This window comes from Mizuhopecten yessoensis, unplaced genomic scaffold (genome assembly GCF_002113885.1).
Source record: "Mizuhopecten yessoensis strain PY_sf001 unplaced genomic scaffold, ASM211388v2 scaffold10203, whole genome shotgun sequence".
In the NCBI taxonomy this organism is placed as follows: Eukaryota; Metazoa; Mollusca; class Bivalvia; order Pectinida; family Pectinidae; genus Mizuhopecten; species Mizuhopecten yessoensis.
This window is the reverse complement of record NW_018408430.1, coordinates 311,790-330,898: the sequence shown is the minus strand read 5'-3', so window position 1 is coordinate 330,898 and position 19,109 is coordinate 311,790. Positions and strand designations below refer to the sequence as shown.

Sequence of the window (19,109 nt, the reverse complement as noted above, 5' to 3'; positions counted from 1 at the left end):
CCGATCATTTCTTAGAGAAAGTTTACATAAACAGTGTTACTAGCCATACTAGACCACAAGTATAGTCAGATTAGCTAGTGTACACCAATGTTTATTAAAAACGTTTAAAAGGGAATGTTTTCTGTTTTTTTATTAAATTGCAATAAGCAATTTATAAAATGATTATTTAAGTTCGGGTATAACTCATTGATGCATAATATGTTAAGTTGTCCAATCATCGCTTGTACTACGGCGGTAACTCAGACATTTTCAACTTTCATTATACTCTTTGCATCATAGGTATTGAAATGATAATTTGCTCCTATTTAAACAAAGCTTATTAAGCTTAATGTTATATGAATGATAGTGTACATGTGAGCGTTGACACTACACTAATGGAATTATACTTGGCTACAATACTTGGGTACTTAATTGGCGTTGCGCCACTGTTATATGTAGAGAAACAAACCTAATGTGCATGCAAATAGTATAAACATGGGCGAATTTTAAACTGACACTTATTCGGACAAACACATCAACATTATGTTTTACCGATAAATCTTGTCTGTATCAATAAATACAAATTTAATCACTCCAAAGGATCACGCACAATTGTAGCGTAATATATAATCATATCGAAATATTTACATTTGTGCTGCAATGACACTATGTTAACGGTCATATTAATATGAGCCGAAAGTGGGTAGTAATACGTGTATGAACGCAACCTTAAAGTAAACAAACAATGCGGAAGCCACGTTTGACTCTCGTTTAGGATTTCTAGACGAGAGGTTGTATTGTAAACACACGAATCCATGGTAACAATAATTAAATTTCCTTAAAATAGCATTTCTGTGTGAAATTTTGACGAAAATAAATTTCACGATTTTCTTTTCAGCGATAAAAAGGAATTAGATTGAATTCTGTCGTCTGCTACATGCATTGGATTCGGACATAGCGGACAATCACATTTATGGCGATTTCTTGGTAGAACTGCCACATTTTGATCAAGTTAGACTTGAAAATTTCGAGCTAAGTGACGATTTGTTTCTGTCGAGTATAGACATGTCAGAATTTTACAGTTTACCCGATGTTTCAACTCTACCGACAGTAAAATAGCATTCACAAATGCAGGAAGAGCTCACAAGAGCAGCAATAGATCATCTACCAAAACCGGAGATGACATGCATGCCACCAAAGAAACGGGTTAAAACTGTTAACAGCGATGAAATACAGAAATTGTTTGAAAGGGGACAAGCGCCAGCGACAAAAATAAACACAGCCTTGGGCCTGAGGCTATTCCAAGATAGGCCAACAGTTACCTTAACATGTCGGTACGACTAGGCCTACGAGTCTATTAAGTTATGTCATTTCGGAAATTTTAAAGTGTAAGTAGGTCACGAGATACAATTTTAAAAGTTAAATTAAAATCTTAGGCATAGTCTTTGTAAACATCGAGATCTGCAACGTTAAAAGAATAACATCTCCCACAAGCCTCTATGATCAATTTAAAACAAATTAAATTCCGGACTAGTGTACAGCTGCTGTAGGTTTGATGACTGTAATATTGCATAAACATCAAAACAAATCAAATGTTGCATTTTTTTGTAAGCAAGCAAATAACTGTTTCGATCATTACACAAAATTGCCCATTCTGTACGGTAGGTCCTTATATTCTCCTGTCAGACTGGAACATCGAGGTCAATGGTCAACAGATGGACACGGCAGATGCAGATATCCAAACACTAGCTACAGCCTTGAAAGTGTTCTACTGTGGGGCGAGACCCCAAAAAGCAGGCGTTGGCGATGAAACCATACCACAAAAATACTATAATCAATATCCGCGGGGCGATTAATAGGCATCTCGCGGATTTACAAAGAAACATAGATATAGTCAGGGACAAAGATTTTAAAACAGCCAACGGTTTACTGAGGGAGCTAACAAAAACTGGTCAATCGAACCTACAAAACACAAACCAATTATTGAACTTGAAGATCTGAAAACATATCCACTTACTTCGATTTATCGACCACAAATCCAATTAACCTCCGACAGTCAGTTTGGTATAATTTATCCGTGCACTTCGTGTCCAGGGGCCTATAATGTCACCAACAACTGCATTTTAACTCGTTCATATTTCACAATGAGAGCGGTGAATAAGCATGTATGCAGAGCCGCAGTCGCAATGTTGTCCCGTCAAAATATTGAAGATTTAGATCGAGAAAACCAACCCCGGGGCCACACATTTATTCAACCAATACACTAAAGAATCGACGATCCTTCCGTTAAGTACATCCGTTTGGTACACGATCATTTGAAAAAATGCTGTCTTCTACCTGTAAATCTGCTGGTGTCGAGCGAAAACACACAAACCACACTGCTTACGTGCGACAGCTATTAAGTATTTGACCATGAAGTTTTTCAAGCCAGACACATAATATTTATGTCCGACCACAGAAACGAGTCATGTTTTCGTTTATATAACCGGTTTGTGTCTTCGACACCAAAGAAAGCACACAGTAACTCGCTGTCCGCCATTTGTAGACCCTCACCCTCGTGTCCTGTAGATCAACCTCCATCGCTTCGTCTGAAATGTCGCTTTCGGTATCACACGGCTCGAATACAACGAATGAAGATAGGTCTGTTTTTCCTGCATTCACAATGCAGTCTACTAACAATATATTGCCCACTCATGGGTTCTTTGCCAGCTCAACATGCAACAATTGTGAATTCAGTTTCGACAAATAACTTGATGGCGACATGTTCTCTCACCGCGACCGATATATTGATTTGTGAATTTCACAAACATGCCTCCGCGGTGTGACGTAATTAACGTGCGATGTTAATGAGCAGTGTCAAGTAAAACTGTACAAATTGATATAAAACTTCTCTTATTTTTGTTGTTTTTCACGAACTATATTGGGCAATTTCCATCACAGGAAAAGGCGCGTGCATAGGGGCTATTCAAACAGGACAGCATCACAGAGGATATTGGTGGGATATTAAAATATTTCATATCGTAATTATTTGTTAAGGACAAAAACGCATTAAACTGTAAATAGAAGTATTAAACCTAATGCTTAAATACCACGTTACATTAACGATTCAAAAGTGGACCAATTACAGTAAAACGCATTGCTTATAGGACGTCTCGAAGTCATGATATTTCTATCCCTAGGCAGACATCAAATCACACGATTTCTGTCCAAATATGACAATCAAAAATGATTGACGTTAAAGAGGTTCACAGCCATTCAACTATATACAGACACTCAACTATATCTTTCTGTTCAATTTATCTTAATTACAAACAAACTTTCGTATGTATCACATAATAAAATAAATAAACAACCGTACTACTGAAATATGTTAAAACGTGTTTTCAGATGTTGATTATATATCATAAGCAATGACTTTGTACAATGTATTCCTGTTTTTGAGGATAAAAAATAGCCAATATTTGCAAATATAATATGAGGAATTATATTTTTCATTTAGTTAAGTCAATTTCTCGCAAGAGCCGTTTGTTTATGTAGATATTGGAAATAATTCCTATGGATGTATTTTGTGACATATGCCTAGTTTATGACTTGAATGGAATGAAGCTTAACTTAAGATCAATCAGTCGTATGTGAAGTGTGGGGCGTGTTTCCAAGGCAATATATCAACAATCATGTCACACCTGATATATAAACCCTGTCTCATTGGTGTACACCCACACTTGCAGGTGAATAACAGAACACTCAACATGGTATGTATAAGCATCATTATAAGATTTTTACTCAATTATACCTCTAACTATATAGGTTTTTGCTATTTTTTGATATTGTTATCACTATTGCGCATCTAAAGTTTCAACCGCTTTAATAAAGAACAACAAAATTTTGTTTTACTATATTATCTATCAGAAAGTTTTTCTTAAATTACATATCGTCAAACAGTTATTTCGTTTGATTCTTTGAAATCTTATTGAATTATTTGAAATATTTAGATACATACTAATATTGGCTTTAATATATGAGTTAATTATAACCCTTTGGAATAACAATTAAAGCTGAGTTAAAAATCTCAAATATAAAAAAAAAATCATCAATACACATGCTTTGAATTTGTTTCTGGTTTATTAAATTCCTATACCGCAAATGATCAAAGACAATTAAATGCATATGATACAATCAGGTATATTCATTGTATATTTTGTACATGTATGCAATTACCAGATACATTGTAATATAACACAAACATTTATGAGATATAGTTTTAACGTATTTTACTGTAACATCTATGCAATCGTAAGGTTCAAGTGCTTGCCAAATGACAGAATTTTCCAAATAAACAAATTAAAATAACCCACAATATGGTATGCGAACGGCTAAAATCTGAAAATGTATGATGTTTTCATTTTTGTTAATGGTTTTAGACGTAAGCCGATGTTTTAAACCTTATTGGACATCAAAACAAACTTTTTGGCATTTTTTCGGATAACATATTAAAGTGTATTGCAAAAACGTTATCGACTATGTTTAGACATTACGAGTATTGCATAGCCCTTCTTATGAATATTATTACAAATCATTAAGGATTACTGATCACAGAGGCACAGATAATGTGAACGAGAGAGCAGGTTAAGGTCTATTTATTTAAACCGGTTTGTGTTAGCTGGTGTGTGTGCCCTAGTTTCGCTATCACAATATATATATATATTATAAATCATAAAGTGACCAATATATATATGCTTATTGTTGTAATATTAATGAAATATTTACAAATGAACAACAATAACGTATATAAAAAATGTATTTAAATGGAGCCCTGATAACGCGTTGATTTTATAAAAAAAGTTATAAAATGACTACCCTGTTACATTGTATGAGTGTTATAACATTCATAACATAAATTGTGTTATGAACACACGTACATGAATAAGAACAACTTGGAGGGTTTTGCTTGTGGCAGTCAATTCTCATTTCGTGTGTGTCTATACGCGTGGCGTAGTCTGTCAACAGAACTGTTGTTTACTACGATTCGTAGAAGTTGCTTCAAGCCTACCAAATCATGCAGGTAACGGGTCATAGGAATATACAATCTGCAAATAAGTACAGTCACCATAACTCTGGTCAGCACAAGGAGATTTCGCGCATATTATCCAAACCATGGCTCTTGCCCGAAAACAATGTCAACAGAATCAGTTGACTCCGACTTGTAACAACACCGCGGTCCAAAATACAGCTACGAGCACGGCCTCATCAATGAATATTCTCGGAGGTCTTCAAACAATGTTTGGTGGTAATGTGTATGGGGAACACTTCCACATCAATCTGGTTCCAAAAGAGGACATCAGTCATCCAAGAGCCATTAAACGGATAAGAATCGTTTCAGATAGCAGCAGTGACTAGTCCGGCTTTGAAACAAATGTGACCTAGATTTTGTACATGTGCGTGCTATGACGCGGCTTTCTGCTATGACGCGACTGTCATGTTTTAGGTAGTTGTGTTGAAAGCATTGCCTCATTTGCAAACTAACAAACACGTACCTGCAATGTTAGTTAACAAAGTTAAACTAAAACAGACAATTGAAATAATACAATGAGTTGACACTAAGTACAGTTTTAGGAACTACGTCTCATCGCAGTCTGTTGAAGGATATTCTTATAGCCGTGCATCGGTTACAATTGATAAAGAAGGAATTAAAAACAAATGAATTAAAAACTGATGTTTTGTATTTGTTTTCACGTCATGCATGTATGATAAACAGCATCTCACAAAATTAAAACATTCTCAACTCGTTTTATCAATCTCATATCAAACGGAAACCTTTTTGAGATCCTCTGTATAGCTAACCGCTTTTATCCTCTAAGAAAATAATCCCGTGTAGGCAGGTAGAAACTAGGAATAATCCAGTCGATATAGAAATTAATTTTATATTAATCATATGAGCAATTTAAAAAAAATAATATCAATGGAATAGATGTATCTAGTTAAACGTACAAGATTCTAAGATGATTATGTGAAATAATGTAAATCCCATCTCCAGTTATATAACCATCCATAATATACAGTGATTGCTAAAGAATTTCTATTAATTTCATATGAAATACAGTACTTTTTTCATATCAACTTTAAATAATTAGGGGATAGTACGTTGTTTTGAGTGGCTATACTGGCGATTAGAACATGAAATTTTGTTTGAACTCGAGACCGATATGTCGAGAGTTTAAACCAAATTTCATGTTCTAATCGCCAGTATAGACACGAAAAATAACGTACTATCCCCATTCTAACACACCTTTACAAACATTGTATTTCCTTGTACAAAAGTACGTAGTAAAGTACTTTATGACCCGAACTGGCGACGTGTCATTCTACAGCGGACTGACCAATCGGAAAGAAGCTTTCAAAAGTCGGTCATTTGGCCCAGCCCATACTAGCGAGCGATCGATCTGTATGTTGACGTGGCGGAATATTTGGATTGTTCGTGAACGTCCTGTTACCAAAGTGTATACGACACATTTGGATTAATATTGACCAAATTCTTACATTTCCATGTCAGTATGCTTACCAATATGTGCTTATCTACAAAATCGGTGATTATTTGTATAGGTTTGTGAAGAATTTTGTGTAAATTCATACGACACATGTGAAATGTTTCATTTGATTTCGGATCTAACTAGATGCCTTCACACGGATGGAACGAACGTTTCATTAATAAATGGAGGTAAGAACAAGGAATATTTACTTTCTACTTTTTACTTCATTCAACAAATACATTTCATCGGTCGTTTCTGTTCTGTTGCCTGCTAGCCTTATCAGCGGGATTTCGCTAATAGGCGAGCTTGACGCCATATTGTTTTGGTTAGAAACGGGACGTGGCTTAAGTGCGATGTGAGGAGCTTAACACGATTGATCATGATTCTATCGCAGATTAGAACATGGTCTGTATCCAATCAAAACAAGCGTTGCAAACGAATCGTGTTATAATATTGCTTGAGCATGAACTGCAAAATTATTGTACAATCTCAGTTAACACAGTATTAAAAATGAAATTGCACCAACATCTAATGAATAAATATGCAGGTTTAATTCGTGCTCTGATTGTGCTCAGATGTGGTATGTATTTATACTCTACTTTCAGCAAAAGTTGATAAATTGGTTCCAAGCAAGCAATGCCAGGTTATTATTGCCATATTAACAATATAACATTAATTACTTTTGACAAACATATGTATATATCATCATATTTGTATATTTCAGGCCAACATGTACATGGTATGCCTTATTTTTGTTTTGACTATGACTGTAGTTCATTGTGGTAAGTAAACATTGTTTTCTTTACTTAAGTCCCCCAAACGAAGCGTCTTCTCAGAAACTATTTGTTAGATTCCAATGAAACTTCACATGAGTTTTTGGGAGTGTGCCTAGATACATATATGTACAATGTAAGACACCCTTTTTCGCAGCTGCGCATTTAGATATTGGTCGAATATGCTCAAATGGTATGTAGATTTATTTCTGCATATTTGCAACTATTGGGGCAGTTTCGGTTATTTGTAGGGAGGGGGGGGGGGGGGTTAGAAAACTGTTATTCTGGTAACTACTTTACGTCAAAACGTAGCTGACACTGATGATGGACTCTCAGTCCCCGACTTAGGCCGTAACGCTGTAGACGTAATATTTTGTGTCACAGTTGACATAAACAAATAGTTTAAATCAAAATTATCTGTATCAAACTTTGTTTTTGGCCTATTACACTTTATGTGTATAATCCTTACCCTGTGTTTCTAAATATGTTTCGAAACACCTTAGAATGACCTCTGAGGAACCCTAAATGGAAGAAATGTCCATATGATGAAAACAGAAAAAATATACTCGTGTCCTTCGGTTTGGTATACAATGTGATAGTATAAAATGCGAAAAGAAAAAGTAAAGTGTTCTGGTATATTGATCGACAAATATTTAAGATTCTTCAAAAGCATTTGATTCATTTCATGTTTGCATTATCCAGTGTCAAACTGCGACTGTAACATCAATTTAAAAGTATTTGGTATGGTAGTAAGCAGGTTTGGAAATAAAATACAATTTTAATCAGATAAATGCAAGCAGAGTAAAAGAAAACGTTCATTATAGGAATTATTTTGCAGTTTCGGAATCAACTGGAAATGATGTAGGTTCATGATCTATCATTTACCTGTACTTATAAAGGTTGCATGATAAGCTATGTATTTCGTCGTTTAAGAACTTGCAAAAAGTACAGGTAAAGTTTCATTTGTGGTCATACACAGCACACCAAATTTAGTGCACGTCATCCGAACATGATGCGCATAAACGTGCGATTTAGATGTTATCCCCGTTGTATTCTATTAACCGCACCAATGTGCAATTTTGATATGTTTTGATTTGAATTTTACTCTTGCATTTTGCCCAAATTTATATGCTTCAAAATATATCTGTGACTGTAAAACTCAATGACTCACAAGTAACAGAACAGAGAAATAGTATATATATTTTGTACTAGCAGGGATTCGATCTTGTGCCAACTGCTCCTGATTTGATTTTAAGTTTCCGTACGCTGATTTAAAACCTTGAATAGCAAATGTTGTTAAAACGAAATGACAACATGAATAATCAAATAAATTGATAGGTAATTTTCAATTCAAAACAGTGTACATTATGTAGGTCGTGATATCAAACAATATACGATGTATGGGTCAAAGCAGCAATCGACGAATAAAGATATCAGCAACGTTCATTATCCGAATGAGAAACCATACATTCAATAGGGCAATTATGGCCGACCTTGAACTCACACAGCTAAAAGTATGATGGATCGGCAGTTTTCCCCCAATTTTGAAATAAAAACAATGTTGCTGAAAGATTTTAAGTCAATTACAAATGAGCTTACCTGTATTAAAATGTATTTTTACCTGAGGTAAGTTACCTGGACAAAACAACTTGTTATAGCAATGAGGCAAAACTACGTTTATCTTATACGATAAAAGTATATTTTAATAAAATTTCTAAATTATAGGGTATCGTGATTTTTTTAAGTAATCTTGATGCTAATGTAACATTCAATGAATTGTCTAAATTACAAATATGAAAACAGTTTTTTGGGGTATTTGTTTATCAAAAATCTATATCTTCAGGAGTGGATTCAAGATTTCTTGATAAGATGTTGCACACTTTTGCAGATCAAACCTTTATGTTTTACAATATATATGTCATTTTGAGACACTTCCTATTCATAAACATTTCGATTTAAAACAAATACAAAAACAAAGTTTTGTAGCCAAATTGTATTGAATATCACTAAAGCAGGTGGTATTCTTTTCTTTTTCGAATTGAAATCAAACGATGATTGAAGCTTTTGAAACCAATTTGTGTTTAGAAAATGTAGATAAAATATGAAAGTTTTTGTGCTTGAGTTTAGGGTACGTACTTTAAGTAGCAAGTAACGAATTGCGAGTTTGATTCGTTATGTATTAAGATGTTGTACAGCGTTGTTATAATCTATATTGAACAGCGCGAATCAAATAGTGTCTGAGAGTGGCTTTTTTTCAATATTTCAATGCGTATTAGATATGACAAAATTGATATGTGTTCACCAATTTCATACCAATATATGTGAGTGATTTAAAATGAAAAAAGAAATCGCAAAAAGAAAATCTTCAAAAGGGCCATTTTCCTGTTCATTTCCCGATCTCAGCCTTGGCATTAAAGACAATCAATATTTCAATGAAATATTATTTCAATCTCTAATTTTATTCACGCTTACTGTGGCATCAAAATATAGTGGTGGTACACTTACACGCGTTAATCTACAATTAAGGTTGATGTAACTATACCGCCCGGTGTTTTATACATTTATTGGTAAAAATGGAACAGCCTAATTGAACGAAAGTATATCAGTTGAATGTTCAAGTGCTCTAATACTACACCTAGCTCAGAATCGAAACTTATTTTACTTTAAGGCGTCGATATGTGAACATATCATATTAAAGAGGGTATGGAGTGGGATGCAGCAACACAGTGTAAGAAATTGCATCATCCTAACTGGCTCTTACATCATTCTTATTTTTTTTTAAATTCAGTCAAACTGTGTATGGAGGTTTAATTCAGAGTTAATTGATTGGTTGTTCTTTTTTGCATATCTGTTTTACATCCCCGTCATATCAGAATCATTCACCGATGTCATTTTTAATAGTATGTATACCCCCTCAAAGAAAATGGGGTATGTAAGAGTCATATATGGCTTTCTGACTATCTGTCCGAAGAATTATTTCAAATGTATCTTAAACAGCAAGCCAAGGGCCACGTCGTTCTCTGGGCATATTACAGGAGTGCTTGGAACTGCTGAACCAAGTTGTCGGGTTCCAATTCTGTCTTTGCAGTGCCCGTAATCAAGTGACTGTACGTCATTTCTGATATATAATTGGTACTCTAATCTAGGTGCTAGCGTTTCCTTTAATATATTGATATGAATGACATTTTCGTTCCCCAATATTTTCATGATATTGCCTAGCATACCATTGTAGAGCTTTCTTGCCCAACGGAAGTAGTGTTTTAAGAGTTCGCTGACAAGGTTGCCTAGAGAATAGAAGATTGAACTTGTTGAAATATTGGAGATTGGTAGATATTGAGGTGAAGTAAACACTGCTAAAATGTCTGGTTCGGAAGTTGATCGGTGAAGGGAACATATTTACTGTCACTACAACGCTTTTGCTTTTTATTTTGCTGTTAGAGGCCCTGCATGCTTTTTTGGTTTTTACTCGGAATCTATGGTTTTCACTGTCACTACGTAAAATAAAATGACTTAAAACGACACAAGCAGATATATTTGTATAGACGCCCTCTACGGACGGGTATTTATTTACAACAATCGATGTTTCATAATGACTTCATTTCTTGGTGCAGACGTTTACATATTAACATTCACGACAAACATGCCCCAATTAAAAAGTCTTTTATATCAATTATGGTCCTGGAGCCTACTCTGACGGCGTACTAGCTTAAATACCTGCTCCTTCTTAATGAAAAAAACATTAATATGAAAATACCTGCTGTAGCTACACATTAAGCTTATAATGCTGATAACCCACTTTCCCTCTCCCTTCCACCCTTAGCTTTGTGTTTTGGAGGCTGATATCACTGCGCACTTTTGAAAATATCTACTTTATCACAACCACGCTTATCAGCTCGCTCTTTCTGTTTACAAAGTAAAGGTTTCAAGCTTGATCAGCTTAACAAGTTATCTATGTAATTTAATATTACACCTCATAAAAAGCAATGCACAGTCTATCAATCAATGCAAATCAAATGCAAATAATCAGTGAATATATCCCAAAGAGCTTGATACTATATGTACAGTATGTACATGTATATATGTTCTCACGCCGAAGCTTAACACCCCTTCAAGTCTCATCTCGCAGACATCATATATTGTTATAGACCTTAAAACGTACATTTGGTCAATTACCAAAATACCAATTAACCATAAAGAACTTTTATAGAAATTCGACAATATTTTAGATCCATGGTAATAGTTTCTTGGCTATACATAGCCCAGATAACTAAAAGCCACTGAAGTTTTTTGGTTTCTCATAAAAAAGCATACTACTTCCCTATGAAACGATGTTGTGACTTTTCGCTCTTTAAAAACATGCTTAGCAATTTGCCTGTTTTTGTGTACTTCTTGATACAGTTGTAATACATTGGAAACCATGAGATGAAATTTGATTGTGTAAAGGAAATATAAACATTAAGGAGGATATGTTATCATACCCCCACAACGAACCGGGATGTCTGTCTGCCCGTTTGTCTGCAGACAACCCGCTTTTCGCTCTACTTTTGAACAATATCACGCCAATTTTATTGATAGTTGGTACGCAGAACCCTTACTAAGAGGGGATGATAATAAAGTATATGGATAGATTTACCTCCCCATTAATGGATATATGTCCCTTAGTCTAAAGAGCATGGTTCGTAATACTCCTCCCGAATACTGCACCGATTTGAATGCTTCTTGAATCACACAAAGATCATATTGAGAAGATGTTAATACCTTACGATGCGTCTTTTATACTTCTAATAGTATTGAACCGATTTCATGATTTATGCTTCATTCATAAACACCCATACTTCTGCACGTAAGTATTTATACATCTTCCGGTCCGTTTTCAATTGAACTGTACCATCTTCCTCAAAATGAATGAAATACCTGTTTTTTTGTCGCCGTTGGTTATTTATGAATAAGCAATATTTGCGACAGTTATAGTTTGTCTTCGTCCTGTCTTCGGCGTGAATTGGTAGGGAATTATATTATAAGTTAAAGTTCTGAAATCACACTGACAGTCGTTTCAACTGAATACATATATATATAAATATATATATGTCCGAGGTGTAGCTCCTGAACACTAGCTCCAGTATTATGTCCGATGACCCGACGCAAATCTATAACGCCCCAAGTACAACGTGACAGGTACGCTCATTTAAAGTTCTTACACGTAAGGAGCGACCCCTTTTATTAATAATGTCGCAATAACGGGACACATCTTAATTTACGGAAGAAAAAATATTGGCCATCATTCTTTAACATTTCAATGTTTTTTCTATAATTATGATGTATTAGTTTTTGCTTACGTCTATTTGAGGCTGTAAATGATAAAGATGTCTTGGTCTCTTTTATTGTCACGGATTTTGCAGATTTAAGTTTTCATAAAAATAATCACGATTTCAGATAGAGGTACATACATGTATACTTGGTACAAGTCATCTATTTCCTTTTATATCTTTCAACAGCTACACAACCGGACTGTACGTCTTTAACCTGTGCGACAGCACAACACTGCGGCTGGACATGCATCCGTACGTTTTTGCAATTTGTCGGCGTGCTACTTAGTGCATTTAGGTTATTAGGAAGCCATAATATTATATATGTATAAGTACATGTATATACATGAACTTCTTTTTTTTTTTACAAATTATGTATACAAATTGGAGTTCGAAAACTGACTCATAATATAAATATGGAAATATTTCTAGATGGAGGCTGCTGGAACTGAGTCTCATATAGTTCTTACTTTCTGTCATCTCCCTTTAATTGATCAGCGACTAACTCATTAGCAAATGTATTGCTTTGGATACCTTAGATAAGGTTTGATAACTTTTGTTGCATACTCTCTTAGTTAATTATATTGTGTTTCACAATATGACATTATTACTTTGTTCACATCGTTACTCATTTCAAAATTTCAACTCCATCCATATATTCCAAACAGATACTGGAACGCAAGGAAGCAGTGGTGAGTACAATAACAGTCTATGCAATAACCAACCTTATTAAATAATAATATTGAACAATGATATCATTTTTCATGGTAGTAAAATAGATATGAGTTAAGTCTTTTGATTCCCATTTTAAATAATATCTGAAATAAATACTCAATATAAAGGTAAAACGTGGAAATCATTTTGAGATACCGCTCATCGTAGAATATGTTAAACGGAACTGTGATACAAAGTTTACGCAAACAAGCTTGTTCATGATGCAATACTTTCTATCTGAATCTTTTATCAATTTATTAGGTAACACCACCAATTGCACAACTGCCAATACCTGTACAATAGGAGGAACTACAGGGACATGTACACCTATTTGTTTGCCGAAGTCTGGTAGGAAACATTATGTTCCTTTTCGATAGTACCCTGCTTAATAAAATACTTCATCACAGTCGATGTCCTTGTACGTTTATATACTCCGATATCTTTTTCCTCACAACAGACGATTTTTATTTTTCCTTACTTTCGCAAGGTAAACTAGATCTTTAAATACATTTGTATATTCAGCAAGCTCGTGGCGTTTAAACTAAAGCGACTATCTGCATTCAGCTCAGGATAAGATTCTAATGAATACTGTTTTCCTCTTAGTCCTATTTGGAATTTGAGTGTCAATCGTTAGGAAACAAGGTACATTAATACAACGAATTGTGACAACATTCTCCCACATAAGGCCCCACCATGCTTCATAAATTTAAGAATATATATACTATAGCGATAGGCTATATTATTCACGGCGTTCTGAGTTCAGGTTTATACTTCAAAAGTTCTCATGTACCATTAACACATAAGAAAGTCCTTTTATAACTTTAAATATGGAAATACAACGATAATAAATAGTTGAGAAAAAACAATAAATCTGTTATAAAGTTGTGGGATCGCACAACGTTACACGATGTGCGGTGTGCGCACTATGTGTGAACGGTGTGTGAACGGTGCGTGCACGATGGGCGAACGATAAAAAACTGGACGTTCATTGCTTGCGCACAGATGTGCGCACGATGGACGGACGTTGTGCGATAACAATCGTGGTTGGTGTAAATTGAGGATTTCCTTAACAATGTATACGGTTTCGTGTTTAAACATATAAACTTGATGTTTACGTATGTTTCTATATTCTAGCAACATCTATAAACTTATCTTTCTGTCTATACATTCTTATTTTAGAAATTGTGTTTTATGTGTTTTTAAACAACTTAATCGACACATGTAAAATTACAACACAATCCCGTATACAGGTAAACATACCCACTTTGTACATGTACCTAGACCGTAGTTTTCTCCCCGCCTGTGGCACTTACGTAACTCGTCGGGTAAGACCGGGTATAGGCAAACGAATGCAAATAACAAATACTATTAATTACGGCCAAACGGTATCGCCTATCAGCTCTGTGTGTCAGGCACTGGTCAGGTAAAACTCCGGACACTCATAAAATTGTTATTTACCTGTTCTGTTACCTTGGAGCCAAACCCATTATTGACAGCCTAACGGTCGCTGTAATACTGTGTTACACGCATTGTGAAATGTTATAATCTTGATTATTGTGATGGGAAATTACAGATATATACACAGTGTACATTATCGCATACGAGCCTTCCGTATTTTTGTCATTCCCTAATTTTGATCTACAAATGATACCAAATCGCACAGTTGTGTGGAGAGAAGCGCACAACGGGGCGAACGATTGCTAAATCGCACAGTTGTGCGCACCATGTGTGGACGATGTGCGGACGGTGTGTGAACGATGTATGCACGGTGTGCGCACGCTATTTTTGGTGCGTTGTGTGGTCCCACAACTGTAGTTTGTCTGCAAAATGGATGGTAGATAGTCCATTTTAGATTTCTCCTATAGCTAGATATCGAGATTTAAACAAAAAAACATTTTTATATAAACATGTTTATTTTTTTGCTGACTGACATGATAATGTTTTGAATAAACTAACCATTTCCACAGGCACACCACCAGCAAATCACACGGTAGCACCAAACAGATCAGGTAATATAGTATTTTTTATGAAATCCTGAAAAACAGTGTTTTGCTCCAAAATAATGGTATGCGTATCAATGCGAAAACATCATGCTGTTAAGAAGAATTTTCCAGAATAGAGATTATGTTCTTATATTTTTATTTGAAATGTATTTTTTTTTAAAAGATACAGATTTTTTGAATTATCCGGGTAAATATGAAATCTGCATAAACTTGGCAATAACAGCGTAAAGAAAACTAATTAAAAGGATTATCGAATAACATATCATAAATGTTCATCTTTTTGCAATAAAACGTATTAATAGACAGACACACACACATTCTTTATTTCCTCTTTTGTAAGAGATTAAAGTCAATCAATACATACATATATGTTCACATTTCAAATTGCACAAAGATAGCGTTCACCAATAGAAAAAGGAACAGAGTTACAATAATGTGTCCATCTCACTCACCATTCTTTCTAAGTTGATTGACATATTGACCATCAGCTTTTCCCACTCGTAGTCTTCTAGCAGTTTATTCACACTGGAATAAATCCTATTTGTACAGCTGACAGTTCGCCAAACATGAACTAACATAATATAATAATAAACAAGGACTTCCATACAAACTTTACATTTCCCAAACACAACTTATTCCAAAAAAGCAGTTTTTAATTTCTACCTCAATCAAAATGTTAAAAACTCCTAAACATTGCGAAATTACAACAGTTGATGACGTTTTCGGTAGTCCAAGACAACCCCTACATACATATCTATGAGTGAGTTTTAAATCTTCAACAGATTTATTGGTATGAGCGTTCCAAAGTCCGATTCCATACACGGATAAACACCAGTTTTTACTATATTAAAACTAGTTAAAGGATTAAGTCCATTAGCGTGAATGCACATTCAGGACTTGATAATACCACTGTCTGATTTTAGGTTACATGTAAAGAATATTCCAGCATAAGTTGTCTGTGTAGTACGTGGAATAGCCACTTCTCCAAGATAATAAGATATCTTACTACGTTGCTCTGATTTCGATGGACGTGCGTGATCGAATATCATAAAAAAACTTTTAACAGAGTTATACTTAAAGCGTCACATAACAGAGTAATGATATTTCTCCTATAGCTAGATACATGTATTTGTATTTAAACAAAAACAGCATTTAGATATGAACATGCTTATTTTTTGCTGACTGATATGATAATGTTTTTAAATAACTATCCATGTCCACAGGCACACCACCAGCAAATCACACGGTGGCACCAAACGTGAACAGATCAGGTAATATAGTATTTTTTATGAAATCCTGAAAAACAGTGTTTTGCTCCAAAATAATGGTACATGTATGTGTATCAATGCGAAAACATTATGCTGTTAAGAAGAAGAAAATTGAATAAAATGAATTGACAACAATCATTTTCAGACCAATTTTCCAGAACAGCGATTTTGTTCTTATATTTTTATTTGAAATGTATTTTTTTTAAAAAGATACAGATTTTTTGAATTATCCGGCTAAATATGAAATCTGCATAAACTTGGCAATAACAGCGTAAAGAAAACTAATTAAATGGAGTATCGAATAGCATATGATAAATGTTCATCTTTTTTGCAAAAAGAAGCATTAACATAGTGCTGGCATTAAATTAATTATTTAACCTCAAATTTACAAAATGTAAATCAGATTAGTATCGCACCCTAAATATTTCCACCTTTGTACCATCACTTGTTGTTGATTTTCTCTCATATACTTAAAGTTACAATGTAAATAAAATACGTTGAAATGTTATATTTATTCCGTTTTGTACTCGCTTTCTGTCCAACGATAGACAGCGAACATAACATAGATATAAACATTCCATGTTTGACAGATTTACGATACATGAACAAACCTATGAGTGAATTTCGATTCCGTGTATGATCTGCTATTGAAAGGTCTGAGTATTTAAAAAATTGACGTTTAAAAACGTTTTCCCAATTAAAATAAAGATATCAAACATTAACCCAAAAACTGATAACACACCTATTTTTCAACCAGGCAAAAATGGATCCATAAGGCATGGAGTATCTTCCCTGATGCTGATGTGTGTAATTTTCACCAAACTGTTTCTACGCCCGTGATAGCAGCCCTATCAGATACATGTTTGTAATCCCGAAATCTGCATCGCATGTTGAACACAATGACGGATGGCATCTGATCTGTTTCAAGACTATTATATAAAAGACATAATCAATGTGAATTCTGTCACAATCAGATCAATTGTATCGGATATTTCTACAAGACCTGTTATGATGATAAAAGACTATTAAACAATTGCATACTAATTATACAAACTTGAACGCTTTTACTAGACTTTCGCATGCATTGAAACATATTGTGTTGAGCTGCGATTTTAGATGTGATATATTATTCTTTATGAAGGATTAACTCAAAATAAGTATTTATAATCCTTGTAGTATTGCTGTGATGTTTGACTACTTTTATACTGAAAATAAAAAGCACATATGTTATTATTTTATAAATAAAGTCGTTTGCTATAAAAAAAATGAATTTGGTGATTTGATTTATATCATATCCAATATATTTTGTGATCCCGAATCCAAGAAACGAATGAATTGTATATCGAGGTAAACAATGATAGTTATTTAGCTACTTCTGTTTTGTTGATAAAATGGTATTCTGCTCATACATTAATAATATAACATGTTTCCAAAACAGTATGAGATTTAGGCTATAAATTTCATGAAGGAGTATTGAAGACTATGCCGTCATATATCCACAGTAGCTCAGCGAAAGTATATAGTGTGTTAATGCACACGAAAAAACTACCTTTTGATCTGGCTAATGTTCCTTGAGTTATAGCTCTTGAAACTTTCTGCTCTAGGAATCCTTAACAGTTTATTGTTATGCTTTTGTTACTTGACTTTGGGAAAGTTAATTTTACTTTAATGTGCATAAAGAAAGGCAATTGTGGTTCAACAATTTTACCTGGAGATGAGACTCGTGAAACTTTGGTTTCTCCTCAAGAAACATTGTAAACGCAAGCGAGGGTATGCATTTGTGAGCTCGCTCACTTTTTCCTAGTTTAGTATTGTCGGAAGCTTCCTGTCATACTAAAGCTATTTTAAACGAATCAAAACGACAAATTTTGTATCCAGGGTCTAAATGATTCTGTTTAGGATTCAAGAGTTTGCACAGGATATTTTGTAACGTTTGCCAATAGTTAAGATCGAGGGATTGGTCACTTTAATTATAATATATAGCTAACGATTCAAATAACAAAACTATGATATTGTATTATATCGTGTAACAGAGAATAGATATTTGCATAGGGGTAAATCAAAGAAGAAGTTCTTTTGTTGATTAGGACGGGTGCTTTAATTACACACCTCCGGAGAACGAATGTAGAAAAGAATGACAGGAAAGGAAAAGCTCCAAAGTGATGCAGCGGGGCAGGGTATGATTTTTCGTCTCCAAATCCTTTTTATACAGTAAAAGTCATAGAACAAAACCTCTGAAGCTGCAAGGAGATGGACGCATTAGTCGTCGTAAACGATACATATGCAGAGGGAAGACACTTCTCCAATTCCCAACCCTAGTTTACAGGGATCCCTTAATTTATTCGCCCCCTACGAGTAATGCACGCATATACTTTCTCAGACCTACATTAAGATACAAATGATATGGTTTGTGTTGTTTTCATGAATTAAGACACGTTCGTGCATTATGGGGTCAACTATTGTACGTAAATCAATATACATTTTTTACCTGAATTGCTTAATGGAGTATTTCTGTTTCTTTCAATACCTTACAGAAACC

The 19,109-nt window shown here is 34.4% G+C and overlaps 1 protein-coding gene across 1 annotated transcript; it reads left to right on the top strand.

The window, feature by feature from the left end:
- Positions 1-3,706: 3,706 nt before the first annotated feature.
- On the top strand, positions 3,707-17,802 carry LOC110459742. The gene is made up of 8 exons (XM_021512155.1): positions 3,707-3,731; positions 7,231-7,288; positions 12,775-12,840; positions 13,254-13,277; positions 13,561-13,647; positions 15,267-15,308; positions 16,526-16,573; positions 17,328-17,802. Exons 1-8 carry the CDS (start codon positions 3,729-3,731, stop codon positions 17,408-17,410), a joined length of 411 nt encoding a protein of 136 aa, XP_021367830.1. The 5' UTR covers positions 3,707-3,728; the 3' UTR covers positions 17,411-17,802.
- The last annotated feature ends 1,307 nt before the right edge of the window (positions 17,803-19,109 follow it).